Source organism: Scyliorhinus canicula, chromosome 18 (genome assembly GCF_902713615.1).
Source record: "Scyliorhinus canicula chromosome 18, sScyCan1.1, whole genome shotgun sequence".
Classification (NCBI taxonomy): Eukaryota; Metazoa; Chordata; class Chondrichthyes; order Carcharhiniformes; family Scyliorhinidae; genus Scyliorhinus; species Scyliorhinus canicula.
The window spans coordinates 82,640,207-82,668,050 of NC_052163.1; the positions used below are offsets into that span (position 1 = coordinate 82,640,207).

General features: G+C 46.8%; 2 protein-coding genes across 2 annotated transcripts in view; one reads left to right on the top strand and one right to left on the bottom strand.

Moving 5' to 3' along the window:
- The window catches only part of LOC119952927, a 1,042,551-nt gene that overhangs the window by 610,987 nt on the left and 403,720 nt on the right, over nucleotides 1-27,844 (bottom strand).
- LOC119953601 (procathepsin L-like) overlaps nucleotides 22,130-27,844 on the top strand; it is a 32,572-nt gene continuing 26,857 nt past the window's right edge. Inside the window, exons 1-2 of the mRNA XM_038778021.1 lie at nucleotides 22,130-22,247; nucleotides 25,891-26,032. Coding sequence (XP_038633949.1) covers nucleotides 25,901-26,032 — 132 coding nt within the window. The 5' untranslated portion in view covers nucleotides 22,130-22,247; nucleotides 25,891-25,900. The remainder of the gene's footprint in view (nucleotides 22,248-25,890; nucleotides 26,033-27,844) is intronic.

Genomic DNA, 27,844 nt, shown 5'->3' on the forward strand with positions numbered 1-27,844 from the left:
GTTTCAGGCACAATGGAATTACCTGGCTGCAGAGTTTAATGGGTTGATAATACTCCAGCTTATATCAAGATTCAAAATGAAATTGAGCTTAAATTAAGTAAAGAAATGGGATAAAAGTGGAACTGCTAAGTATAGCAGTCTGAAAGGGTGTTTTTGATTTGCAAATTAGTTTTGCAGCAGGAAAACAGGGAACCAATGGTGCATAGATGAGGTGACTTCAAAATGGAGGGATAAGGGAAAGGTTTGCACCGATTTGCTAAAACCCTTTCCACAGGATGGGTAACATCGGAGGGAATAAAACAATACATCCAGAGTAAGATATCTGGAGAAAAAGGCAGAGAAGCAGCTACCATCATAGCCACACCAAAATGTAGAAAGCAGGCTCTCCCCAAAACAGGTGGTTGCTGAAGGGGTGCTGTTTAAAATCAAAGACATTTTACATTGAAACTGAAGACGTCTTTCACAAACCTGGAAAATAACCTGTGGTAACTATATGCCGGATTTACCTCATAGAGTTATATAATATTGGATGTTGTGTGAGAACACGGGCATTTCAGAGAGTTCGGTTAACATAGGGAATTGGGAAAAAGGGAGAACTTTATGAGATATGGTGTGTGTATAGCATCGTGGATAGCACAATTGCTTCACAGCTCCAGAGTCCCAAGTTCGATTCCGGCATGGGTCACTGTCTGTGCGGAGTCTGCACATCCTCCCCTTGTGTGCGTGGATTTCCTCCGGTTCCTCCGGTTTCCTCCCACAGTCCAAAGATGTGCAGGTTAGGCAGATTGGCCATGATCAATTGCCCTTAGTGTCCAAAATTGCCCTCAGTGTTGGGTGGTGTTACTGGGTTATGGGGATAGGGTGGACGTGTTGACCGCTGAGGCCGCACTGACCTACATTTCCTGCACTGACAAGCTCAGCTCTAACAGTCTTCAGCTCAGTTTATCAGAACAGGAAGGGTTTAGGACGGGGCAGCATGGTAGCACAGTGGTTAGCATTGCTGCCTACGGCGCTGAGGATCTGGGTTCGAATCCCGGTCCTGGGTCACTGTCCGTGTGGAGTTTGAACATTCTCCCAGTTTCTGCGTGGGTATCACCCCCACAACCCAAAGATGTGCAGGCTCTGTGGATTGGCAATGCTAAATTGCCCCTTAATTGGAAAAAAATAATTGGGTATTCTAAATTTATTTTTAAAAAAGGAAGGGTTTGGGATGCTATTTGAAATGCCGCCTGGATCTCTTTACTGTTCACGTCACCCTCTGGACCACCTCCCAAAGCCCCAACGTACTTGTTAGGAGGTCTTCGAGACCCTTAGTGTCAGGGTGGCACTGCCATGGTGCCCAAGTGGCTTTGCGAAGGTGCCAGGCTGACATTGCCAAGGTGTTCAAGTGGCAGTGGGAGTGCTACGGTACCACCCTGCCCAGAGCCGAAGCACCAAGGGGCCTCCGATGGCATGTGAAGCTCCCCCCCCCTTAGGAAGGACCAAAAGAGAGAGCTAAGAAGAGCCAGGAGAGGACATGAGAAGTCTTTGGCAGGTAGGATCAAGGATAACCCTAAAGCTTTCCATAGATATGTCAGGAATATAAGAATGGCGAGGGTAAGAGTAGGGCCAGTCAAGGACAGTAGTGGAAAGTTGTGCGTGGAGTCCTAGGAGATAGGAGAGGTGCTAAATGAATATTTTTCGTCAGTATTCACACAGGAAAAAGACAATGTTGTCGAGGAGAATACTGAGATACAGGCTACTAGACTAGAAGGGCTTGAGGTTCATAAGGAGGAGGTGTTAGCAATTCTGGAAAGTGTGAAAATAGATAGGTCGCCTGGGCCGGATGGGATTCACCCAAGGATTCTCTGGGAAGCTAAGGAGGAGATTGCTGAGCCTTTGGCTTTGATCTTTATGTCATCATTGTCTACAGGAATAGTGCCATAAAACTGGAAGATAGCAAATGTTGTCCCCTTGTTCAAGAAGGGGGGTAGAGACAACCCCGGTAACTATTGACCAGTGAGCCTTACTTCTGTTGTGGGCAAATTATTGGAAAAGTTTATAAGAGATAGGATGTATAATCATCTGGAAAGTAATAATTTGATTAGAGATAGTCAACACGGTTTTGTGAAGGGTAGGTTGTGTCTCACAAACCTTATTGAGTTCTTTGAAAAGGTGACCAAACAGGTGGACGAGGGTTAAGCAGATGATGTGGTGTAAATGGATTTCAGTAAAGTGTTTGATAAGGTTACCCACGGTAGGCTATTGCAGAAAATACGGAGGCATGGGATTCAGTGTGATTTAGCAGTTTGGATCAGAAATTGGCTAGCTGGAAGAAGACAAAGGGTGGTGGTTGATGGGAAATGTACAGCCTGGAGTCCAGTGACTAGTGGGGTACCACAAGGATCTGTTTTGGATTCACTGCTGTTCATCATTTTTATAAATGACCGAGAGGAGGGCATAGAAGGATGGGTGAGTAAATTTGCAGATGACACTAAAGTCGGTGGAGTTGTGGACAGTGCGGTAGGATGTTACAAGTTACAGAGGAACATAGATAAACTGCAGAGCTGGGCTGAGAGGTGGCAAATGGAGTTTAATGCAGAAAAGTGTGAGGTGATTCATTTTGGAAGGAATAACAGGAAGACAGAGTACTGGGCTAATGGTAAGATTCTTGGTAGTGTGGATGAGCAGAGAGATCTCTGTGTCCATGTACATAGATCCCTGAAAGTTGCCACCCAGGTTGAGAGGGTTGTTAAGAAGGCGAATTGTATGTTAGCTTTTATTGGTAGAGGGATTGAGTTTCGGAGCCATGAGGTCATGTTGCAACTGTACAAAACTCTGGGAGGCCGCATTTGGAGTATTGCGTGCAATTCTGGTCGCCGCATTATAGGAAGGATGTGGAAGCATTGGAAAGAGTGCAGAGGAGATTTACCAGGATGTTGCCTGGTATGGAGGGAAGATCTTATGAGGAAAGGCTGAGGGAGTTGAGGCTGTTTTTGTTAGAGAGAAGAAGGTTAAGAGGTGACTTAATTGAGGCATGGAAGATGATCAGAGGTTTAGATAGGGTGGACAGTGAGAGCCTTTTTCCTCGGATAGAGATGTCTAACACGAGGGGACATAGCTTTAAATTGAGGGGAGATAGATATAGGACAGCTGCAGAGGTAGATTCTTTACTCAGAGAGTAGTAAGGGCGTGTTGCCACCTGGGGTGGCCACGTCCCGATTCCAAAATTGACATTCGCAAAGCGTACAGGGAAAAATGGACAGCACTAGGAAAACAAGCAGGTACAAGGTTTACGGCAGCACGGTAGCATGGTGGTTAGCATAAATGCTTCACAGCTCCAGGGTCTCAGGTTCGGTTCCCGGCTGTGTCACTGTCTGTGCGGAGTCTGCACGTCCTCCCCGTGTGTGCGTGGGTTTCTTCCGGGTGCTCCGGTTTCCTCCCACAGTCCAGAGATGTGCGGGTTAGGTGGATTGGCCGTGCTAAATTGCCCGTAGTGTCCTATAAAGTAAGGTTAAGGGGGGGGTTGTTGGGTTACGGGTATAGGGTGGATACGTGGGTTTGAGTAGGGTGATCATTGCTCGGCACAACATCGAGGGCCGAAGGGCCTGTTCTGTGCTGTACTGTTCTATGTTCAATGTTCTGAGGTTTCCTGGGGATTGGAACTTGCAGAGCCCAGACAGAACTGAAACTACAAGCCATTAGCATAGTAATGAGCTATCTCCGGGGACAAAAGAGAAACATTTAAAGAATCGGTACCAGGCCAGACTCCCCGGCGCCAGTGGAGACTAAAACAAAGGCAGGCCAACGGTTACCTAGGGCCCACCCCACGATCGAGGTACGACCCCGTTATTGGAGAGAATCGATACAAACGATTGGGACATGGTCCAATTAATTGGGACCAAGCCCAGGGTCCGCCCAGAAGGGCGCGAAACCCTTCGGGGTATTAAACAGAGTCCCCAAGGTCAGAGCGCTGTCTTAAGATCTCTTGAACTCTTCACCTTCACCTTGGCCTTTGGCTCTCAGCGACGAGAGGCCTGCCAAGCACCAGCCAAGTAAGTCTAAGGTCAACGCCCGCTACGGGATAGGCGCTCCTAGCTACTATCCTATCCCAGTTCAAAGCCAGCAGTATCAGAACCGGACAACGGCCATTGTTCCTCTGACTGAGTGGGAGCCCGAAGCTAAGTATCGGCTTTTAGTAGTAGTTGTAGTTTAGTGAGTAGAGTTGGTGCATGAATAATAATTGACTGTGTGTGTAAATAAATGTGTATTGATATCAAACTTACTAACTGGTGTATCGAGTCATTGATCAGTATTTGGTTTTGAACCTCATGGTGGTATCAGAAAGATACCTGGCGACTCTTGAGCAAAGGTAATTAAACAGAGCAAATTAAGGAAAGCATAACGAGCAGCAGTGTAATGCCCTGCCTGCAACAGTAGTGAACTGGCCAACCTTAAGGGCATTTAAATGGTCATTGGATAAACATATGGATGTTAAGGGAATAGCGTAGATGGGCTTTAGAGTGGTTTCACAGGTCGGCGCAGCATCGAGGGCCGAAGGGCGTGTACTGCACTGCAATGTTCTATGTTCTCCCCCCCCCCCCCCCCCCCCCTCCAGGTGCCATTGAGCCTGGTCCATGTTTGTGTGGACCAGTTCTAAACAGTGCCACAGCGAGGTCTCCTAGGCGAGATGTGAGAGCTGCATATCCAGAAAGATCTGCTGGACCAAGGCCTTCATGATGGTCACCTCGAGACATTTGTATGTCGGAGTCACGGCATCAGACAGAACATCAGAAAGTGGTCGGCACAGTGGCACAATGGTTAGCAATGCTGCCTCACAGCAACAGGGACCTCGGTTTGATTCTGATCTCAGGTGAATTTGCATGTGTGGAATTTACATGTTCTCTTCCACTGTCTGCATGGGTTTCCTCCGGGTGCTCCGGTTTCCACCCACAGTCCAAAGATGAGCAGGTGCGGTGAATTAGCCATGCTAAATAGCCCCTTCATGTTCAAAGGTTTGGTGGTGTTATGGGATGGGGGTTTGAGCCTGGGTGCGTTGCTCTTTCAGAGCGTTGATGCAGACTCAATGGGCCGAATGGCCTCCTTCTACACTTTATGAAATGAAAAATGAAAATCACTTATTGTCACAAGTAGGCTTCAAATGGAGTTACTGTGAAAAGCCCCTGATCACCACATTCCAGCCCCTGTTCAGGGAGGCTGGTATGGGAATGGAACCGTGCTGCTGGCCTGCCTTAGTCTGCTTTAAAAGGCAGCCAATTAGCCCAGTGTGCTAAACTAGCCTTAGGTACTCTGTGTCTTTTTTTAAAGAGTTTTCTTTGGTTTTCACATTTTGTATTTCACAATTTTTATGTTATATGTTACACTTTACATAAGAGCATCGACCAGAGAAAAAAAAACATACAAAACAACATAACAAAAAAAATGAGCAAGAAATAAAGAGGTAAGAAGACAGGTGGATGTCAGTGCAGATATTTACATACAATTGCTTTCCCTCCTGTTGTGGCCGTGTCCCTCCTTTGTTGCCATTCCCAGTTTGGCCCAGGCGCATATTTACAGATGTCTAGCTACAGTTTTGATCCCTTGTTCTTCTCAATTTCATCATATCCTCCCCCCCACACCGCCCCACCACTCCCTCTCTTTCCTTTTCTCCTTTCCATCTTTATCCTGTGACCCGCTTGTGTCTCCCCCCCCCCCCCCCCCCCCCCCCCCCCCCCCCCCCCCCCCACCCACCGCCGGCCTCAGCCCCCGACCCCTCTTGTTCTATTGGGTGTTGACTACGAACAGATCCTGGAACAAGTGTGTGAATGGCTTCCACGTCCTGTGAAAGCTCTCTTCCAACCATAGGGTGGCAAATTTTATTAATTCCGTCAGATCGGACAGCCAGTCCACAGCCTTGAATGGTGCTGCCGATCGGCAGCCAAGCAGATTCCCCGATAGGATTTCAGCAAGACAAAGGCTAGGACATCGGTCCCCTCTCTATGAAGAGTTCTGGCTGGTTTGAGACCCTGAAGACTGCCATTTTTGGGAAATGGTTCCACCCTCCCACAACCCTGCAAGTGGCCTGAAAAAAGTCCGTCCAGTACCTGAGAAGTTTGGGAGTTACTGCAGCTATATTAGCAGAGAGTCAAACACATTTAAGAACTGTGTTAATAGTTCAATAAACACATTGAACTCATTTCATAGTCTGGAGCTTCCTTTGTCAAAGCATACATCAAGGAAGCAGCTTATGCTACACAAAGTAGCATAACACAACATGATACCAGGAGTGCCTCTTAAATCTATTTAGTTCAACTCAGCAAGATCCGTGACAACCAGCAACCGAATGATCGAGATTCCGGTTCCTCAGCAGGTCAGGTACCAGGGCAATCTCTGTGCCAACTAGCATGCATTCAAGCAAAGATTTCAGCTTTACATGGAAGCATCCAACCTAAATGGCGTGGCCGATGCTAAGAAGATAGCTTTTCTACAGTAGTCCCCCGTTATACCGCGCTCCGCTATACCGCGGTTCGCGATATACGGCGGGGGGGGGGCTTATGGACCCCAACTGTCAGCTTCCCTCTCCGGATCAAAGTGAGCCGGCCGCTGAAGTTGACACTGCCGGCTGATTGGAGGGAGATTCAGTGAGAGAGGAGCAGCTCACACAGCGTCCGGATGTGGATAGTGCAGAGCTACAGCTGCCTCAACCCTGCACAGCAGACAGGTTCTTTAAACCGGTGGCGGTCAGAACATATTTTTGAAAGGCAATCCTTTCCTCCAGTTTGGTGAAACCCACCAGAGTTCCTGGTAAGTTTCTGTGGGTTTCCCTCTGGAATAACTCACAGCCCCATTCTGTGGCAAACAGAGAGCTTGTTTTAATTAGATCCACGATGGGGGTTTTAAATTTATTTAAAAATCTATGCATGCGCTTCCCATTGTGTGTCTGCGGGGGTCTGACCTCTCCTCCCGCCCCCCGTAGACTCACAATGGGAAGCGCATGCATAGATTTAAAAATAAATTTAAAACCCCCATCGTGGATATCTGCGGCTCGGATGCAACGCGGGTGGCTGTCTTGGACCCCAACACCCGCGTTATAACGGGGGACTACTGTACTCCTTTAAATACTCCAAAGGGCAGTACAGAATGCAATTCCAGACAGTCCTGGACAAATTTGAAAGCTACTGCAAGGTAAACGGTAAAAGAAATCGGTAAAACTGGCGCCAATACTCACCACGAGGCAGAGGTAGGGTTGCAACAGAAGCTTACAGCAATTCTGATTGACAGCCATCTTGCGCGTATCCAGCCAGTCTAGTTTGCACATGTGCAGTTCCCAAGAAGACACGAACCGGCAAAACGGTGTTTTGCGCATCCGCGAGAAGCCGCGCATGCGCAGTTCCGAAAAGAGCGCACAGTAAAGGAACCTTCGCGTATGCATGTGCAATTGAGTCCTACGCATGCTGTCCTGGACAGCCCCTGGACCATGCCCACTTAAAGGGGAAATGCCCGAAAATTTAAATGAAGAGCTTTAAAGCCACAAAACACCATTCTTTCACCTGGAAAGACAGCACAATGCCTGAACTTCGACCAGTAGATGAAAATAACCTCCACAGAACCCTGATTCAAGCAGTTAGCACCGCCCAAAGAGATGATTTTGTCCTTGAAGACTCCTACTCAGACGATGATTTCTTCCTTGGACACAGAGAGCGCAATGACAATACCGAAACAAAAGAAAATGATTGGTTTATCGAATAATACCATTTAGACATGGCTGAGTTATTCAGATATGATGATCATACAAGCGTCAGCGCCACGGTTGAAAAGCTCAACACGACTCTACTCATGGCAGATGAATCCAATACCATGATGTCATGACAGATCATCGATACATTGGATGAAAGAAACCTATCAAATACCCACAAAGAAGACAAAGCCCACAGAGAGTGGCCTGATGCCACACAGACACCCGTCCAGGTCAGACAGGAAAGATGACATCAAGAATCGCTACCACAAGCATCGAAAAAAAAAGACCCAAATCAGACAACAAAGTGATTTGTCCATTTGAACCCCTCCTGATGACTTCTTGGTTCCTGAAGCACAGGGACACTGACGGCGTTCACAAGGAAATGACAATATCAACATCGACACTTCAATAACAAAACAAGCAAGCAACTCGACCATATAAATTCATGAACTTAGGACTCAAAAATTATTTGGTATTGTATAATCATCACTGTCATCATGACTTGTACATGTTGTAACTTATCTACCTATTTTGTTCAATTTTCTATCACCAGGTACAGAAAATATGTAACTCGAAAAAGGGGGGATGTGGTGATCTGCATCACTGTATACACACAAGGGGTTAATGTAAATACACGACAACTAAGTAACCACTAGCAGGAGCACTAGAGATGTCATGACAAGCAGACATCCAGCCAATGGGTCATGACACCAGGACACAACTAATGGGTAATCAGGACACCCAGAGGTGGCATTACCACAAGGGGGCACTTCACAACCCATATAAAATGACAGGGCACACATGCTCTGCCTCTTTCCACAGACAGATATTGAGAGAGTACATCAGGGTTGATCAACAGCATCACACTCAGCACTAGGCTTAGAGCAGGCTGTTTACTACAGCTAGATTAGCAGAGTCAAACTCATTTAAGAACTGTGTTAATAGTTTAACAAAAACATTGAACTCATTTCATAGTCTGGAGCTTCCTTTGTCAAAGCATACATCAAGGAAGCAGCTTATGCTACACGAAGCAGCATAACACAACAGTGACCTTCTTTGTCTCCAGTTAGGCAATCGAGTGGTTCTGGTCAGTTGGGGCCTTGTCCAGCTCTCTGATCATCGCCTCCTGTGTCTCTAGTCACTGATCCATATTTTCCAGCACTGCTTGCAGGGTGACCAGTACCTCCGCTACCTCCACTTTCACTGTTGCCATCATTTATAGCTTGGTGGCAACCTTGAACTCTCGGAGTTCCTGTGTTAGGAATTCCCTCCATTGGCCGGGGCTTCTCACCCCATGTATTCGCCATCACCTTGGTCTTTCTCTCCCAGCTTTTACTGACCCTGCTGTCTCTTTGGCTCCCCGGGTTGCTGTTGCTGGGCATGTTTCTTTCTTGTAGTGGTGTTGGAGGAGGGGTATATACCGCTTTAGCGAACTATTTTTGGTGAAAGGTGCCTAATTTCAAGTTTCCAGAAGGGAAACCATGTTTTGTGCGTCGACTCAGCACATCCCCGTCACTGGAAGTGGGATTCTATGATTCTGTGGAACACGTGTGGAAACTATGAAAACCAGGAGAGGGAAATAAAAAGTATGTACGCAAAGCATTAAATTATGGTCGTGGGCTGAATAAGTATTTCTTTATCTTAAAATTGTGTTTATTGAAGTTTTGCATTTTAACAAACAACACAACAAAGCCACAGGATTGGCCCAGCACCATCAGAGAAATTAAAGGCTCAACGTACATGGATACGGGGGGGGGGGGGGGGGGGGGGGGGGCAGGAGAACAGCAGTACAACTGGGTCACTACAATCATCAGACACAACCTGATATTGGCAAAAGTCCCACCAGCGAAGGAAGAACAGGATAAAGCCATGAGAAAATGGTGAACACCTACTCACGCGGTGATTGCTCACAATTAACATGAGAATACAAGATATTGTTTGCACGCCATGGGCAGAATTCTCCCCCCCAACGCCGTGTGGGAGAAGGGCCGGGGCGCGAATCCCGCCACGCCGCCCCGGCACCCGCACGTGATGCTCCAATCCCCCCCAAACCGGCACGGCGAGAATCACGGCTGGCCGCTGGGAGAATCGCCGCTCGCCATTTGTAACGGGCTAGCGGCGATTCTCCGGCCCGGATGGGCCGAGTGGCCTGCCCAACACAACGGGTTCCCGCTGGTGCCGTTCACACCTGGTCGCTGTCGGCGGGAATAGCGCGGGAACGCTGGGGGGGGTGGGTAAGGGGGAGGCCTATGGGGGGCGCGGGAGTGGGATTCCTGCACCGGGGGACCTCAAAAGGGGTCTGGCCTGCGATCGGTGCCCACCGATTGGCGGGCCGGCCTCTCTGAAGGAGGACCTCCTTTCCTCCGCCGCCCTGCAAGATCCATCTGGCATCTTCTTACGAGGCGGCCTCGGGGAGGATGGCATCTGCGCATACGCGTGTTGGCACCGGCCAACCCGCGTATGTGTGGCTGATGTCATTTACGCGGTGCCAGCCGTGTCATTTACACAGCGCCACTTTTATGTGGCGCTAAGGCCCGCCGCACATAAATGACGCGACGCCGCTCCTCGCCCTCCCAGGGGGCGGGAGAATAGGGGGCTGGGAGCGGCCTCCGACGCCGGAGTGAAACACTCCGGTTTTCATTCCGCCGCCGGGACTTATCTCCCGATGGGAAAATTGCATCCCATGTTCATTCACCCACTAATACACATCTCCCTCAACTCCACCAGCACCAGAGGCACCAATGGCACACTGGCACCTCCTTCCCTCGGATACCAGACCCACCTGTACCCCTGCAGGATCCAATCATGGATTATTTATACTCACCCCAAAAAACCAACGAAAATTCAGTTCCACAAGGCTACATACATACCACACAACACAACATAATCTAGTATTTGGCCCAGTATAGAACCAACATCATTCCATACAATTAATCAGAGGGCCAGCAGCTATATATTCAGATGATCAGTGCCATCAACGCCTCCCAATGAAAGGAACTTAAACTACCAGGAATGGATCATAGGATAACAAAAGGTCAGGGTCCAACTGTGGGTCCATATCCCCCCTGTGCACACTCACCATCATAGATGAGAAAGAAAAAACTGCTCAAACAAATACAAAGCTTCCTGATGTCCTCTCATGGTTTCCCTAATAAGTGCCTTTGAGAAGGGACATCCCAAGCTCCAGGGGAAACAGGATACCAACCACAAACCTTGCCATCCCAGCACACTCCCACACACAAAAATCAGCACCTGTAGGACCTCCAGCACACCCCAAAGCCTATAGCCTATATGTTCTTGCACCTGCTCAACCACACATGACAGTACACCTTCCCCACTGTCGTGTTGTTCACCCTGGGGTAACACGGATTGCACACGATGCAATTAACTGATCAACTATACACCAAATAAAGGCGTTGGTTCAGTATGAAATTTATTGAATTCGAGTAACATAACACACAGCTGCCTGTGGGTTGACTCTCTACTACCCTAAGTAACTGAAGCTAACTATCTAGACCAGGCTAGCTCTGATCCATGTGTAGGAGGTGTTGAATGATTTGTACACCCTGACTATCACTACAGCTATCACCAGTGGAAAGAGTCATAGTGCTGATGCCTCGTGTGTTTTATAGGTGTAAGACCCCTCTGGTGTCCTGTCTTGTGATTGGTTGTGTTCTGTTCTGTATATTGATTGGCTCACCTGGATGTCTGTCACTGCCTGCATTTACCTCATGATGTGCATGGGTGCATATTATGACATTCCCCCTTTTAAAAAAAAAATGCTGTTGGCTGCTTAGAGTAGAAACAACATATTTACAAGAGTAACTATATACTAAATCGATGGACATGTACATGTAAGGTGTCTAGCGTGCAGAAACATCACAGCATATATACAAGGAACTATTTATAAGTCCAGTTGTTGACGCTGTCGACGGATTCACGTGGACCGCCTGAGAGGTGGAGGCGGAGATGATGATGTCTTGACTGGTTGGCATGCAGGCAGGCTGGTGGCCTCATGAAGCGAGGTGTCTGGGTCGGGCAGAGTGAAATCTGGGAAAGTGAGACCCGGTGGTGGGCAGGCAAGTTTGTGTAGCGCCCTTCTGTTGCGCCTTACAATCGATGCATCCGCCATGCAAACCACGAACGACCTGGGAGCAGCCTGTTAACCACAACAGCAGGAGCTGACCAGCCAGTACCAGGCAATTGAAAGGAAACTGTCCTTCGGAGAAAGAAGCAGCTGATCCGTGGCGTGAGCATCATATGTGATCTTTTGCCTGGTTCTGATCTGCTGCATCTTTTGCAGCACTGGAAGGTGATCCAGGTCAGGTACATGAATGGCCGGAACAGTCATCCGCAGGTTACGATTCTTTAGGAGCTGTGCCGGAGGTAACCCGTTGGACAAAGGGTTTGCTCTGTATGCCAGAAGAGCGAGATTGAAGTTGGAAGCTGAGTCCGCAGCCTTACAGAGCATTTGCTTCACGCCGTGGACCCCTTTTTCGACCTTCCCATTAGCTTGTGGTTAATGCGGGCTCGAGGTGATGTGCTGGAAGTGCTATTGCTTTGTAAAGTTGGACCATTCTTGACTATAGAAACAGGGACCATTGTCGCTCATTACCGTGAGTGGGTTTAAAGTGCCTGGCGAATGCCTCTTTGCAGACCATTATGACGGTCCGGGATGTTAGGTCCGATAGTTTCACTACCTCGGGGTAACTGGAGATGTAATCAATTATCAGGACGTAGTCACGCCCGTTGGCGTGATAAAGGACCACACCAACTTTAGACCACGGAGAGGTCACAATCTCATGCTGGTGGAACGTCTCTTTGAGTTGAGCAGGCAGGAACTGCTGGCATGTCATGCAGTTGAGGACCATGTTTGAGATGTCCTCATTGATGCCGGGTCAGTAGACAGCTTGCCGGGCCCTGAGCCTACACTTCTCAATGCCGAGCTGTCCCTCGTGTATCTGCGTGAGCACCAAGCTCTGGAGGCTGCGCGGAATGACGATGCGATCCAATTTCGGGAGGATCACCTTGACAACAGTTAGGTCATCCTTTACATTATAGTATTGGGGGCATTGCCCTTTCTGCCAGCCATTTGTGAGGTGATGTATGATCCGCTACAGCAGAGGGTCCTTGGCGGTCCCTTCCTGAATGATGCCGAGTCGGTCGTTGGATGACGGGAGGGTGCTGGCACACAATTTCACCTGCACCTCGATGCTGTGTATGAAGTCTATCTGCTCACATGGTGAGGTGATGGCACGGGAAAGGGCATCTGCGATGATCAGCTCCTTCCCAGGTGTGTAAACCAGTTCAAAATCATACCTGTGGAGTCGAAGGTGAATGCATTGGAGCCTGAGTATCCTGTCATTTAAGTCCTTGTGTATATGTGCACCAGGGGTCTCTGGTCCGTATCCACGGTAAAGGTTGGGAGACGATACACATAATCGTGGAATTTCACAATGCCCGTGAGTAGACCCAGGCATTCTTTCTCAATTTAAGAATAGCGTTGCTCAGTGGGCGTCATTGCCCTGGACACAGAGGCCATTGGAGCCCAGGACGAGGTGTCGTCCTTCAGCAGGAGCACCGCCCCAATGCTGTCCTGGCTGGCGTCTGTGGAGATCTTGGTCTCCCTTGCTGGGTCAAAGAAGAGTAGAACAGGAGCGGTGGTTAGCTTCGCTTTCAACTCAAGCCACTCTTCTTGATGTGCGGGTAGCTATCGGAAAGTGGTGGACTTTTTCACAAGGTGTCTGAGGGCCGTGGTGTGTGACACGAGATTGGGAATGAACTTCCCCAGAAAATTCACCATCCCCAAGAAGCGGAGGACCGCCTTCTTGTCCGCTGGAGTCTTCATCGTGTTGATTGCCTGGACCTTGTCTGAGTCCGGTTGCACGCCTGTTGTGAGATCTGATCGCCCAGAAACTTAATTGACCACCTGCCAAAGGAGCATTTGGTTTTATTGAGCTTCAGGCCATTGGCATGTATGCGCCTGACGACATGCTGCAGGTAGGCAATATGATCCTCTGGGGTCGTGGACCAGAGGACGACGTTGTCAACATAGACCCGTTCACTTTCAATGCCCTCGAGCATTTGCTCCATTATTCGATGAAAGATTTTGGAGGCCGACACAATGCCAAATGGCATTCGGTTGTAGCAATATCTCACGAAGGGAGTGTTAAATGTGCAGAGCTTCCTGCTGGAGTCGTCCAGCTGTATCTGCTAAAAGCTCTTTGATGCGTCCAGCTATATAAAGTATTTGGCATGCGCCATTTCACTCGTCAGCTCCTCCCGCTTCGGGATCGGAAAGTGTTCCCTCATAATGTTGCGATTCAGGTCCTTGGGATCGCTGCAAATGTGCAGTGCTTCAGAAGACGTCTTGACGCAGACCATCGAACTGACCCAGTCAGTTGGTTCCGTCACCTTGGATATTATTCCTTGATCCTGGAGATCCTGCAACTGAGCCTTCAGATGGTCTTTGAGGGGTGCTAGCACCCGGCGCAGTGCATGGATGACAGGCGTGGCATCAGGCCTGAGCAGAATTTTATAGCGGTCGGGCAGCGTGCCCATCCCAGTGAACACATCGGGGTATTGCAGTAGGAGCTCCTCAATGTCGGCTTGAAGAATGTCGTTAGCTGAGGACATGACATGCACACGCTGAACTCGATGGAGGAGCTCGCATGCTCAGGCACCCAGCAGGGAGGCCTTGCCGGGCTGGATGATCTCAAACCGCAAAGTGGCCTTGACGGCCCTGTTGGATACCTGCAGGTGACAGGACCCTAGCGCCATGATGGCATTCCCATTGTAGTCGAGCAACTGGCAGGCCAGTGGAAGAATGGTAGGCTGCCTCTGGATGCGAGCCAGATCTGCTTTGGATATTAGGTTGGCCGAAGCACCGGTGTCCAGTTTGAACTGGATGCTACAATTGTTGACCTGTACTGTGGCATGCCACTCATCTGCACAATCCACTTTAAGGATGGGCGTGTGTGTTGGTGAATGTGAGGAGGCATGGTTATGCATGGTGATGATGCCCACTTGATATGGGGACTCCGGGGAGTCGTCCTCTGGATCGATGATGGAATCCGGTTCCCAGTCCAGCAGCCTGTGCTGCACACTTCGAACTCGTTTTCATTGGAACTGGTGCCGCTGGCCCCCTGTCGGAGGTACAGATCTGCACAGAGCAGCATAATGGCCAAACTTCTTGCAGTTGAGACATCGCCTGCCTCTTGCAGGGCATTGCCGCTTTAAATGGGCGGTGCCACAGTTGGGACATGTCATCACGTCGATGTCGTGATGCTAGGTGTGCGTCGCACCTGCGCAGTGCTGTCAGCCGCCGCTCGCACCTGCTATAAACTACTTGGGTCCCATCATTGACAAAGGTGGCTTGCATAAGGAACCAAAGAATATGGCTGTAATCTTAGAAGGCCCAAGTCCTCAAAATGAATTTGTTCCATATTTCGCAACACTATTGAACCCTATTACACATCCTGTTCTGTGGTAAATAGGTATGGCATTGATCAGAAAAATGCAAAAGTGCATTCATTGACTGTGTAAGGAGGTGAAAATATTCACACGTAGGCTTGTTTGAGTAAGTAAAGAAGCAGTTTATTATTTCAGATTTTGGAGAAAGATTTGGAGACTACGCAGTCTCGCAATACCCTTTCTCACTTGTGCGAAGGTTCGCATTGGGTTAATATTCAGATTCAAGGGGTGGAATTAGTTGTATTCTCATTTACATACAATCAATAAACTATATTCACGGTACAATTCATTACATGTAGTCAATCAATTTTCTTAGCATCTGAGTTATCACATATATGGTTAAAGTGGGTGTTGTCTTACCCGCCCCTAACTTCATGCAAAAGCCACTCAAGACTGACATAAGGATACGTCTTGTCTGCAGCTGGGGACCTTGAGCTTATTAAGGATACATTGCATTCCTTGTTCTGTGAAGCTGTTATCAGCAGCTGTTAAAATGCTTCCGACATACCGCACATGGTTCTCATGAGGTAGCTTACACAGTTTGTAACTTATTGTTCAGGAATGTGGCTAGTTCAGCCATTTTGTGTCTTTAGTATTGCTTTAATAGCTATCAGCCATTTTGTGTCCTTTCTGATAATAATAAGCATTGTGTATACACCATCAATTTCTACAAATTGCCTCTTCTGAACAGGCATCTAAGCCAATGAGTACCTTTTGTCTCAACAGAACTATTCAAAAATAATACAGCAGCAAAAATGTAGTTACAGAGCCACCTATAATTTATATCATAGTCCAGTATCAGAAAATGTCGCCCAACAAAGTAAAAAATAAGTCAGAGCTATTGGTTCACCACAGTCCCAACTTCCTTGCGCTGTGTCATCATATCGGGTTGGTGCAGTTGTCTTGCATATTTTGTCTTCAGGTGAGAAAGAATCAATAGCATTCCTTCATGAACTCTTACTGGCTCAGATATTAATAACGCTCAGTTAGAAAAAGAAGCTTTGAACATCATTTTCGGGCTAAGAATGTTTCACCACTACCTTTTTTGACAGATCACCGACCCTTGATGACAATCTTCGGGCCGCATGAAAGTATTTCTTCTTTAGCAGCTAATATGTTACTCAGATGATCGTTGATATTACCGCCACACACTTATGGATATCCAATATTGTAAGTCGGAGCAACATGCAAATGCTGATGCTTTGTCAAGATTGCTGTTACAAATTAAACAAGAACCTGAAGAAGATTTTGTCAACATCCAATATTTCTCACTCGTGAATAATGTACTTGTGACTTCTTCTCAAATTCAGAGATACACAAGGACAGATCCAGTGATGTAGAAGGTGATCGACCTCATTTCTGGTGGGCGGATGTGCTGAGCAGGTTCAGGAAAGTGGCTGTCCATCTGGGAATTTGGAATTTAGCACATTTAGCCAAAAATAAGCCACTAAGGCAGCTAAACCCCTCCTCCCCCCCCTCCTCCAAGAACATGATAGATATACAGAGATGCCCTCAAACCTGCAAAGGGTCAAAGAGGTGGTAAAATGGGCAGGATCCAGGAGAGAAAAGCTGGGGCAGCAGACACGTGGAGCTGACCGAGACATGGCTGACCGAGCCGGGTCGCGATAATCATGCTGGGCTACCTGCCAATAAGTCAGAGGATGGAGCTCCTAACGTAGGAGCTCCTGAAGCACATGGATGCGATCAAACTGGAAATGATAGTGACGGTGAAAGTGGTGGTCGCAGATCTCCTGGCCCCTTTCAAAGAGGCACTGGAAATAATGGAGCGGTGATTGAAGGCGCAGGAAGTGACAGGCAGGAATTCGAAAGGGCGGCGACCGACCAAGGGACCAAATCGCCTCATTAGAAGTTGAAGTGGCGGGTTTGGTGGCAACGCAGGGAATGCTCAAAGGAAAAGTGGAGGACCAGGAGAATTGATCGCGCCACCAGTACATCCGCACTGTGGGCCTGACAGAGGGCATCGAAGGCAAAGATCCCATGGATCAGATGCTGGACAAGTTGGTTGGGGGGGGGGGGGAACTTCCACAAGCCCCCACAAATAGACAGGGCCCACAGGTCACTCCGACCAATGCCAAAAACAGGAGAGCCGCCATGGGTTCTCGTTGCCAAGGTACACAGGTTCCAAGGTAGAGAGCGGATCATGAACTGAACAAGAAGCACACAGCCATGCACATGGGAAGGAGAGACCGGCCAATCGTGCTATGGGACGAGAGCTCGGGGGGTGGGTCGCACTGCTCAATAAGGAAAGCATTCACAGCGAAAAAGATTGTTACGGACCCTGGAAGATGGCATTTCATGATTAGCGGTGTCCTGGAATTTGCAACAGTGGTGCCGGTAAAGGTGCACGCTTCCAACTGGGACAGTTGACCCAAGGGGACACATTGATTGATCTCCCTGTGGAAGACGTAGAATATGAGCTTGCCGGTTAATGGCGTAGGCCCGCCCAGCTGGGGGTCGCGATTCACTCTTTGAAAGCCGGCCTGCACTTGGACCCGCACTTCCATTAGTTCCGATTGGGACCTGTGAACTGTAAGCTGTGTTGCGGCCTTTACTTTATTTTTCTGAATTAAATGTTGTTTAATTTTCCTTCTCGGGTGTCCGGAGCATTATACACATGTTCCTCTGTGTGCTCAGGGGTCTGAATGTTTGCCAACTCGCACTGAAACCAATGCATTCAAATCTGTCCAATATGCTAAAAGCTATCCAATGTGCTCAAAGATATCCAATGTGCTCAAAGATATCCAATGTGCTCAAAGCTATCCAATGTGCTCAAAGATATCCAATGTGCTCAAAGCTATCCAATGTGCAAAAAGTTATCCAATGCACACAAAGTAATCCAAAGTGCTCAAAGCTATCCAATGTTCTCAAAGCTACCCGATGTGCTCAAAGCTATCCAATGTGCTCAAAGCTATCCAATGAGCTCAAAGCTATCCAATGTTCTAAAGCTTTCTAATATACTCAAATCTATCCAATGTGCTGAAAGCTATCCAATGTGCTCAAAGTTATTCAATGTGCTCAAAGCTATCCAATGTTCTCAAAGCTTTCTAATATACTCAAATCTATCCAATGTGCTGAAAGCTATCCAATGTACTCAAAGTTATGCAATGTGCTCAAAGTTATCCAATGCACACAAAGCAATCCATTGTGCTCAAAACTATCCAATGTGCTCAAAGTTTTCCAATGTGATCAAAGTTATTCAATGCACACAAAGCTATCCAATGTGCTCAAAGCTATCCAATGTGATCAATGTTATCCAATGTGTTCACAGTTATCCAATGTACTCAAGACTATCCAATGTGCTCAAAGTTATCGAATACAGTCAAAGTTATCCAATGCACACAAAGCAATCCAATGTGCTCAAAGCCATCCAATGTGCTCAAAGCTATCCCATGTGCCCAAAGTTATCCAATGCACTCAAAGTTATCCAATGCACACAAAGCTATCTAATATGCTCAAAGCTATCCAATATGCTCAAAGTTATCCAACGCATTGATATCTATACAATGTGTTCAAAGCTATCCAATGCTCCCATAGCTATACAATGTGTTCAAAGCTATCCAATGTGCTCAAATCTATCCAATGTGCTAAATGCTATCCAATGTGCTCAAAGTTATCCAATGTGCTTAAAGTTATCCCATGCACACATACCTATCCAATGTGCTAAACTCTATCCAATGTGCTCAAAGTTATCCAATGCACTCAACGTTATCCAATACACCCAAAGCTATCCAATGTGATCAAAGGTATCCAATGTGCTCAAAGCTATCCGATGTGTTCAAAGTTATCCAATGCTCCCATAGCTATACAATGCATTCAAAACTATCCAATGTGCTCAAATCTATCCAATGTGCTAAACGCTATCCAATGTGCTCAAAGTTATCCAATGTGCTCAAAGTTATCCAATGTGCTCAAAGTTATCCAATGCACACAAAGCAATCCAATGTGCTCAAAGATATTTGATATGCTCAAAGTTATCAAATGCACACAAAGCAATTCAATGTGCTCAAAGCTATCCAATGTGATCAATGTTATCCAATGTGTTCAGTTATCCAATGTACTCAAGACTATCCAATGTGCTCAAAGTTATCGAATACAGTCAAAGTTATCCAATGCACACAAAGCAATCCAATGTGCTCAAAGCTATCCCATGTGCTCAAAGTTATCCAATGCACTCAAAGTTATCCAATGCACACAAAGCTATCTAATATGCTCAAAGCTATCCAATATGCTCAAAGTTATCCAATGCATTGATATCTATACAATGTGTTCAAAGCTATCTAATGCTCCCATAGCTATACAATGTGTTCAAAGCTACCCAATGTGCTCAAATCTATCCAATGTGCTAAACGCTATCCAATGTGCTCAAAGTTATCCAATGTGCTTAAAGTTATCCAATGCACACATATCTAGCCAATGTGCTAAACTCTATCCAATGTGCTCAAGGTTATCCAATGTGCTCAAAGTTATCCAATACACACAAAGCAATCCAATGTACACAAAGCTATCCAATGTGCTCAAAGATATCCAATGTTCTCAAAGCTATCCAAAGTTCCCACAGCTATCCAATGTGCTCAAAATAATCCAATATGTTCAAAGCTATCCAATGTTCTCAAAGCTATCCAATATGACCAAAGCTATCCAATCACAGCTCCAGGGTCCCAGGTTCGATTCCCGGCTGGGTCACTGTCTGTGTGGAGTCTGCACGTCCTCCCCGTGTGTGCGTGGGTTTCCTCCGGGTGCTCCGGTTTCCTCCCACAGTCCAAAGATGTGCGGGTTAGGTGGATTGGCCATGATAAATTGCCCGTAGTGTCCTAATAGTAAGGTTAAGGGGGGGGGGGGGGGTTGTTGGGTTACGGGTATAGGGTGGATACATTGGTTTGAGTAGGGTGATCATGGCTCGGCACAACATCGAGGGCCGAAGGGCCTGTTCTGTGCTGTACTGTTCTATGTTCTATGTTCTATGTTCAAAGCTATCCAATATGTTCAAAGCTATCCAATATATACAAAGCTATCCGGTGTTCTCAAAGCTATCCAATATTCTCAAAGCTATCCAATATGTTCAAAGCTATCCAATATGTTCAAAACAGTCCAATGTTCTGAAAGGTATCCAATGTTCCCAAAGCTATCCAATGTGCTCAAATCTATCCAATGTGCTAAACGCTATCCAATGTGCTCAAAGTTATCCAATTTGCTCAAAGTTATCCAGTGCACACAAAGCAATCCAATGTGCATAAAGCTATCCATTGTGCACAAAGCTATCCGATGTGCTCAAAGTTATCAAATGCACACAAAGCAATCCAATGTGCTCAAAGTTATCCATTGCACACACAGCTATCCAATGTACTCAAAGCTATCCAATGTGTTCAAAACAGTCCAATGTTCTGAAAGGTATCCAATGTTCTCAAAGGTTTCCAATGTGCTCAAATATACCCAATGTGCTAAACGCTATCCAATATGCTCAAATCTATCCAATGTGCTAAATGCTATCCAATATGCTCAAAGTTATCCAATGTGCACAAAGCTATTCAATGCACACAAAGCAATCCAATGTGCTCAAAGCTATCCAATGCGCACAAAGCTTTCCAATGCACACAAAGCAATCCAATGTGCTCAAAGCTATCCAATGCACACAAGGCAATCCAATGTGTTCAAAGCTGTCCAATGTACTCAAAGCTGTCCAATGCACACATAGCAATCCAATGTGCTCAAAGCTATCCTTCCTGTTTTTGCTTCTGAAGTGAATAACCTCACCCAAACGCCTTCTGAAAGTCCAAATATACCACACTGACTGGCTCCCCCTTGTCAACTTGGCAACTCCAGGGGCTGGTTTAGCACAGTGCTAATTAGATAGTTTTTGAAGCAGACCAAGGCAGGCCAGCAGCACAATTCAATTCCCGTACCAGCCTGCCCAAACAGGCGCCGGAATGTGGCGACTCGGGGCTTTTCACAGTAACTTTATTTGAATCCTACTTGTAACAATCAGCAATTTTCATTTCATTTCAGAATGTTTGAAGGTATGGAAATTCATATCTATGGAAAATGAACTTTGTGATTTTGCTGTCCAAATGCTAAAATAATATTGCCAATTGCAAATGTTTGATCATTGTGGTTTGAGGTAATTGATGACATTGAGATCAGTTATGTTACTTGCAATGTGAATTGATAGTTAAATGACTGCTTGTCAGTGCAACCAATGACAAATGATAGCCAAATGATTGTTTTGAGGACCACTGATGTCAAATGAGTGCAAATGAACACTGTCAGAAATTTTGTTTGGGGACGCTTGTGGGACTGCACCTCCTATTTTCCCACTAGTGGTGTTTTGCTGAGGTTGAAAAGGCGAAGAGGAAGGTTTCTTGTTACCTGCTCCATGATTAACCTGTTTGATGCTGGCGGGGGTGGCGGGGGGGGGGGGGGGAGGTTAAAACTGTCCACAAATCCTTTCCTTCCCATTGCTGATACTGTTTCTACTGATAATTTATAATTCATCAAGAAAAAAATAAAGAGATAGGATCCAATCTGAGAATTTAATTTTAGGCCTGTGTTCCTGTAAAGTTGGACACTGTGTATATCTGTGGTGTAGTGAGCTGGTCAGAGCTGCAACACAGGGTCAGTTTACTCATGCTGATCACACTGCTTAATATGTTTGGATCACAGCAAGGTCAATGGACAGGTTATTTGGCATCAGAGACTCTTAAAAAAGCCTGGGCCACCCTTAATGGGATCGAAGTGTAGCTTTACAGACACCCAGTGGTTGAGATAAATAGAAACTAATCAATAATTAAAAAGAGGTGGTCATCCAAATCTTACATTTCAAAGTATTATTACCGTTTTCCCTTTTAAAAGAGGAATTTGATTCTTAAGCAACATTCTGAGTTATGAGACAATCCCACTACATTTGTTCGTTACTGTACTGCATTTCCCAATCAATGATGTGTCCATAGATCTGAAGGGATGGATCCTGGGAGACTGTGTGTGTATATAATGTGGGAGGACACCCGCCATTCAGTCGAGCTGCTCGGAGGATCTCTCCAAGGTGAGTTTGTTAATACAATGTTTCTGTCTCATTCTTTCTAGTGTTCATTGATTAATCGGGTGGAATGGGATGGGTTCAGTTCCCATTCTGTTTGTTCGTCCAGATGGAGCGGGGGATAAATTCACCGGTTTCAGTATTCTGGGAAAGTAGTTCAACATTTTTCAGGTTAAACACCAGGTTAATTAACTTCTCCTCCTCTGTGTTACTTTTTGTATTTGTTTCCAGGATGTTGGTAAGACCGGTATTTATCGCCCATCCCAAGCTGCCTTGACCAGTGGTGGGGAACCTCCTATTTAAACTGTTGTAATCCTTGTGGTGAAGGTGCTCCAAAAATCCCCTTCAATAGGAATTCCCATGACAATGACGAGAGAGCAGCAATCTATGTCCAAGTCAGGGTGGTGTGTGACTTGGAGAGAAATGTGGAGCTGAAGTTGTGCCCAAGACACTGCTGCTCTTGTTCTTGGTGTTAGAGGTTGTAAAGGAAGAAATAACCTTGTTAATTTGCTGCAGTACATCCTGTAGATAGTACATACTGCAGCTGTAGTGTGGTAGATGGTGCAGGAGAAACTGAGTCTCCGAGCAGGAGCACCAATCAAGTGAAATGCTCCGACCTGGATGGTATTGTGTTGTTGTGACTGCACCTTCCAGGCGAGTGGTGATGATTCCATCACACTCCTGACTTGGAGCTTGGAGATTTTGGAGAGACTGAATGGTCAGGAAGTGAGACACTTGTCTCAGAATACCCAGCCTCTGCCCTGCATGTACAGCCAGAGCGTTGATACGGCTGCTCCAGTCCAGCTTCTGCTCAATGGCGTACACTAGAAATTGGCAGAGTGAGAGCACAAGGGGGGTTTATTTTTCAATGGAGAAACCAAGGTGAAAGGTCAATGGCCATCAAACAGAATGACAAGTTTGCCAAAAAAAGAGGAAAGGGAAACTAAATCTAGGAGGACTTGGAAATGTCAAACTTGCAAAGTATTACAATGTATTGACAGTACAGAAACAGGTCATTCCGCCCAGCAGGTCCGTGCTCATCTCTATGCTCCACATGAGGCTCCTCCCCCCCCCCACCCCCCATTATCTCACCCCATCAGCTTTTCATTCTGTTCCTCTTTTCCTCATTTGCTTGTCGACTTTACCCTTAAGATTCCCACTTCCTGTTCTAATGGCGAGGCCCTCATTTTAACCACTCTGTAGGTAGAGACATCTCCTCTGAATTCTCCATATGAGTGAATATCTCATATTTATCCCTATGCTAACAAACTCTTTCATAATCTGGAGGACATCTATCAGGTTACCCATCAGTCTTCTCTTCTCTGGAGAAAATAGCCCCAGCTTATTCGATATTTCTTGATATGAGTAACCTGTCAGTTTTGGCATAATTCTAATCAATCTGTTTTGCACCTTCTCCTGTAACATTTTTGGGCTTGAATATGATCACAGCATAAGTTGGGAAAGATCTCAAACTGAGATCCTGCTGGTGCAAATCCCATTCTGACCCTCTTGCAAGATTTTGGAGCCAAAATGGGATTTGCGCATGCAGCAAATTCCGCCTTTTTGGTAATTTATTACACAGCACTAGAGGAAGGTATTGGGTATCAAGGCATTATGTAGCCATGGTTGTGAAATGGTGATATAATTACACTAATCCTGAGGCCCAGGCAAATGCTCTGGGGTCTTGGGTTCAAGTGCCTCCCTAATCCCTGGTGGAATTGAAGTTCAAACACTAAATCTGGAATAAAAAGATTGGGCTGGATCCTTTTGCCCTGCCCGCAAGACCGCCACAGGCGGGATGCAGACCATGTAACGGACCATTGACCTCAGGTGGGGATTTCCGGTCATGTAGCGGGCAAGGCTGAAGAATCCCACCCATAGTGTCAGTCGTGATGACCCTGACAATTATCCTTTCTTTGATTGTTGAAAACCTAGTTCACCGATGTCCTGCAGGGAAGGAAATCTGCCTTATCTGATCTGGTTTACTCAGCAATTTGGTTGACTCTTAACTGCCCTCTGCAATGATCCAGCAAGACACACAGTTCAAGGGCAATTAGGGATGGGCAACAAATGCTGGCTTTTCCACCAATGTCCACATCCCATAAAAAATGTTTTAAAACTATCCAGACAATAATGTTCAAACAGTGCTTTCTACCCATTGACATCAGGCAATGAGGGCAAAGGGAGAGAGGAGGGGCTGTGTGCCGTGCAGTGTATTTAGAGATTGGCAAGAACAAGATGGGAAAGTCTAGGAGAAAATGATCGTAATATTACAATGTGTTAAATATTTGTATGTAAGCATTTACATTGTATATAATGTGTGCATGTCAACTTGTGTGCATATCATCATTCCAGTCAAATTGTTATTTATTTGCTGTAAAATATCATTTGTCAGAGGCTGGTGTTCCATTTTCTGCTCAATGAAGCTATGATGAGGAGGGAGAGGAGGACTCTGTTCCCAGTAATTACCAGTATCTAATTGAATGGTAGCACCATTTTCAGAGAACACCAATTCTTTGCTCTCTGTTGTGGGGCTTTTAAAATGCATTCTCGGAATGATGGGTATTTCTGACAAGGCCACAATTTATTGTTCAGCCCCAGTTTCTCTGATTCAGCAGAGTAGCTCACTGGGGCAGTTCAGATGACAAGTAACCACATGGATGTGGAACTGGAGTCTCATGTAGGCGAGGCCAGATAAAGACGGCCATTTAGGGATTAAAGAGCATTTCAGTAACAAGTGAGCCAGTTCGATTATTATAACAATCCAACAGTTTTTTTGGCACATAATGGCTGCATATAGTGGCACCTGTCTTATTGACCAGAGATAATTTAATTGGCTAATTCCCTCATCGATCACATTCAGAGTTCACTATTTTACTGAAAACAGCTTCTTTTATTTGCAAACATTCAGTGGAAGTTGATACATTTTCTGGATGGCAGCACGGTAGCATTGTGGATAGCACAAATGCTTCACAGCTCCAGGGTCCCAGGTTCGGTTCCGGCTTGGGTCACTGTCTGTGCGGAGTCTGCACATCCTCCCCGTGTGTGCGTGGGTTTCCTCCGGGTGCTCCAGTTTCCTCCCACAGTCCAAAGATGTGCAGGTCAGGTGGATTGGCCATGATAAATTGCCCTTAGTGTCCAAAATTGCCCTTAGTGTTGGGTGGGGTTACTGGGTTATGGGGATAGGGTGGAGGTGTTGATCTTGGGTAGGGTGCTCTTTCCAAGAGCCGGTGCAACTCGATGGGCCGAATGGCGTCCTTCTGCACTGTAAATTCTGTGACAAACCCTGTAACACAATCACAATACTACTTGAACCATTTGGTTAGTAACTCTGGAATGCTATCACTGAATGAGGATCATTCTGAAGATCAGTATAATTTAAATTAATTTCACAGGCTTTCTTATAACCTACTCTTTTCAAGAATTAGTCTTGAATAATTGAACAACATTAATTAAATAGACATAATGGCAGAAAGATTCCAGTCCACTGACCATGAAGTATTTTAATCTGTTCAATGAACCTAAAGTGCAAAAAGGTGACAGCAATTGATTGAGGAAGATAATATTTGTACATTTTCAGAATACTTTTACCAGTAATCTGTGAATATTGTCCACTCCATGTCTGATGCCATTGGTTTTACTCCATTAGGTTGTCCATCATGAAGCTCTCTCTGTTTCTGGGCTGTGTGCTGCTGTCGATTCTGGTTGTAGCTTCAGGCCACACATTTGATTCAAAACTGGATGAAGATTGGAAGAGCTGGAAATCACAAAATGAGAAGCAGTACACCGAGGTAAAAGGGGAATTTGTTCTAGTGTGGATCCCAGAGCTGGTTTAGTTCAATGGGTAAGACAGCTAGTTTGCAATGCAAAACAAGGCCAGCAGCGTGGGTTCAATTCCCAGACCAGCTTACCCGAACAGGTGCCAGAATGTGGCGACTAGGGGCTTTTCACAGTAACTTCATACTTGTGATATTAAAAGATATTATTATTATTCCAAACATTCAGCTCACTGTCAAGGGGGATGAGATTCCACACAATTGGTAAATTATTGAGAATTCTTACTTGGTGTTTAGAGGCAAGGGGTGGGATTTTCTAATCTTGCGACAGAGTGTCCACGCCGTCATAAATGCCGTCTCGTTTTATGACGGCATGAACGGGCCGACCCTACGACTAAGGGCCGCACGGCACTGGAGCGGTTCACGCCGCTCCTGATGCTGATCCCAGTGTGGACTGGGCACCGCAGGATCTGTGCATACTCAGTGGCGCCGGTGCCAACGCGCACATATGCAGTTGTTTCCTTGAACGCACTGGCGCCGATGCAACATGGCGCAGGACTACAGGGGCCGGTGCGTAGGAAAGGAGACCCCAAATTAGAGAGGCCGGCTCGGCGACCGGAGGGCCCCGATCATGGGCCAGGCCACATCGGAGGCTCCCCCCCCCCCACCCCCACCACCGACCCTTAAACGCCTAGTTCCCGCCAGCTGAGAGCAGGTGTGAACGGCGCCAGCGGGACTCGGTGCTTTCACGTTGGCCACTCGGCCCATCCCGGACCGAGAATCGGCGGGCTGGCCACATAGAGCGATCCCTGACCGGCGCCGCGCCAACCACGCAAATGGCGCCTATTCTCCGTCACAATCGCTTCACAGCACCAGGGTCCCAGGTTCGATTCCGGCTTGGGTCACTGTCTGTGCGGAGTCTGCACATCCTCCCCATGTGTGCGTGGGTTTCCTCCGGGTATTCCGGTTTCCTCCCACAGTCCAAAGATGTGCGGGTTAGGTGGATTGGCCATGATAAATTGCCCTTAGTGTCCAAAATTGCCCTTAAATGTTGGGTGGGGTTACTGAGTTATGGGGATAGGGTGGAGGTGTTTACCTTGGGTAGGGTGCTCTTTCCACGAGCCGGTGCAGACTCGATGGGCCGAATGGCGTCCTTCTGCACTGTAAATTCTATGTAAATCACGTGCCGACGTCGGGGCGATGCGGAGATTCTCCGGCCCGGCGCCAGGACTGAGAGAATCCCACCCAAGTTCTCTGTTGGGGGGAATGGATATGTGAAGTGTAATTGAGCTTGAAGTTCCAAGGGAGTTCTCTAAATCTCAAACTCTAATAAGAGGACCGACAGAATTCACAATAAAACACTGAATTAAGTGCCAATCAAGACTTTAGTGGGCAGTGGAAGGGCTCCCAGCGGATGAAGAACTCTGAGGGTAGAAGTCCCAACTTCCAAGAGCTGCTGGTCAGCCGAACGCTGTCAGGTGAGCATTGCTTGGTAGAGTGACCGGGAGTGGTGTTGTTTGCAGTAAAATACCCACCTGAGGCCTAGCCCATCAGTGAGTGATGGCGGGCCTCGAGTCACAGTTGCTGGTGACCCGGCAGCAAGAGCATGGCTGAGGCTCTCACTGGACCCCCACACTTTGCAACACTTGGTCCCTCAGGCAGGTACTGAAGGACCCCAACTTGGAAGCCCAAAAGAAAATCCAAATGGGTTTGCTTTTCGGGCTTGGCACATGATAAATGCTCTGCCCAGGTCGATTTCAACAGGGGTGCTGGGAGGCACCTAATTGGGCATTCATTGTCCACATTAGAACATCAGTTGCCAGTGCT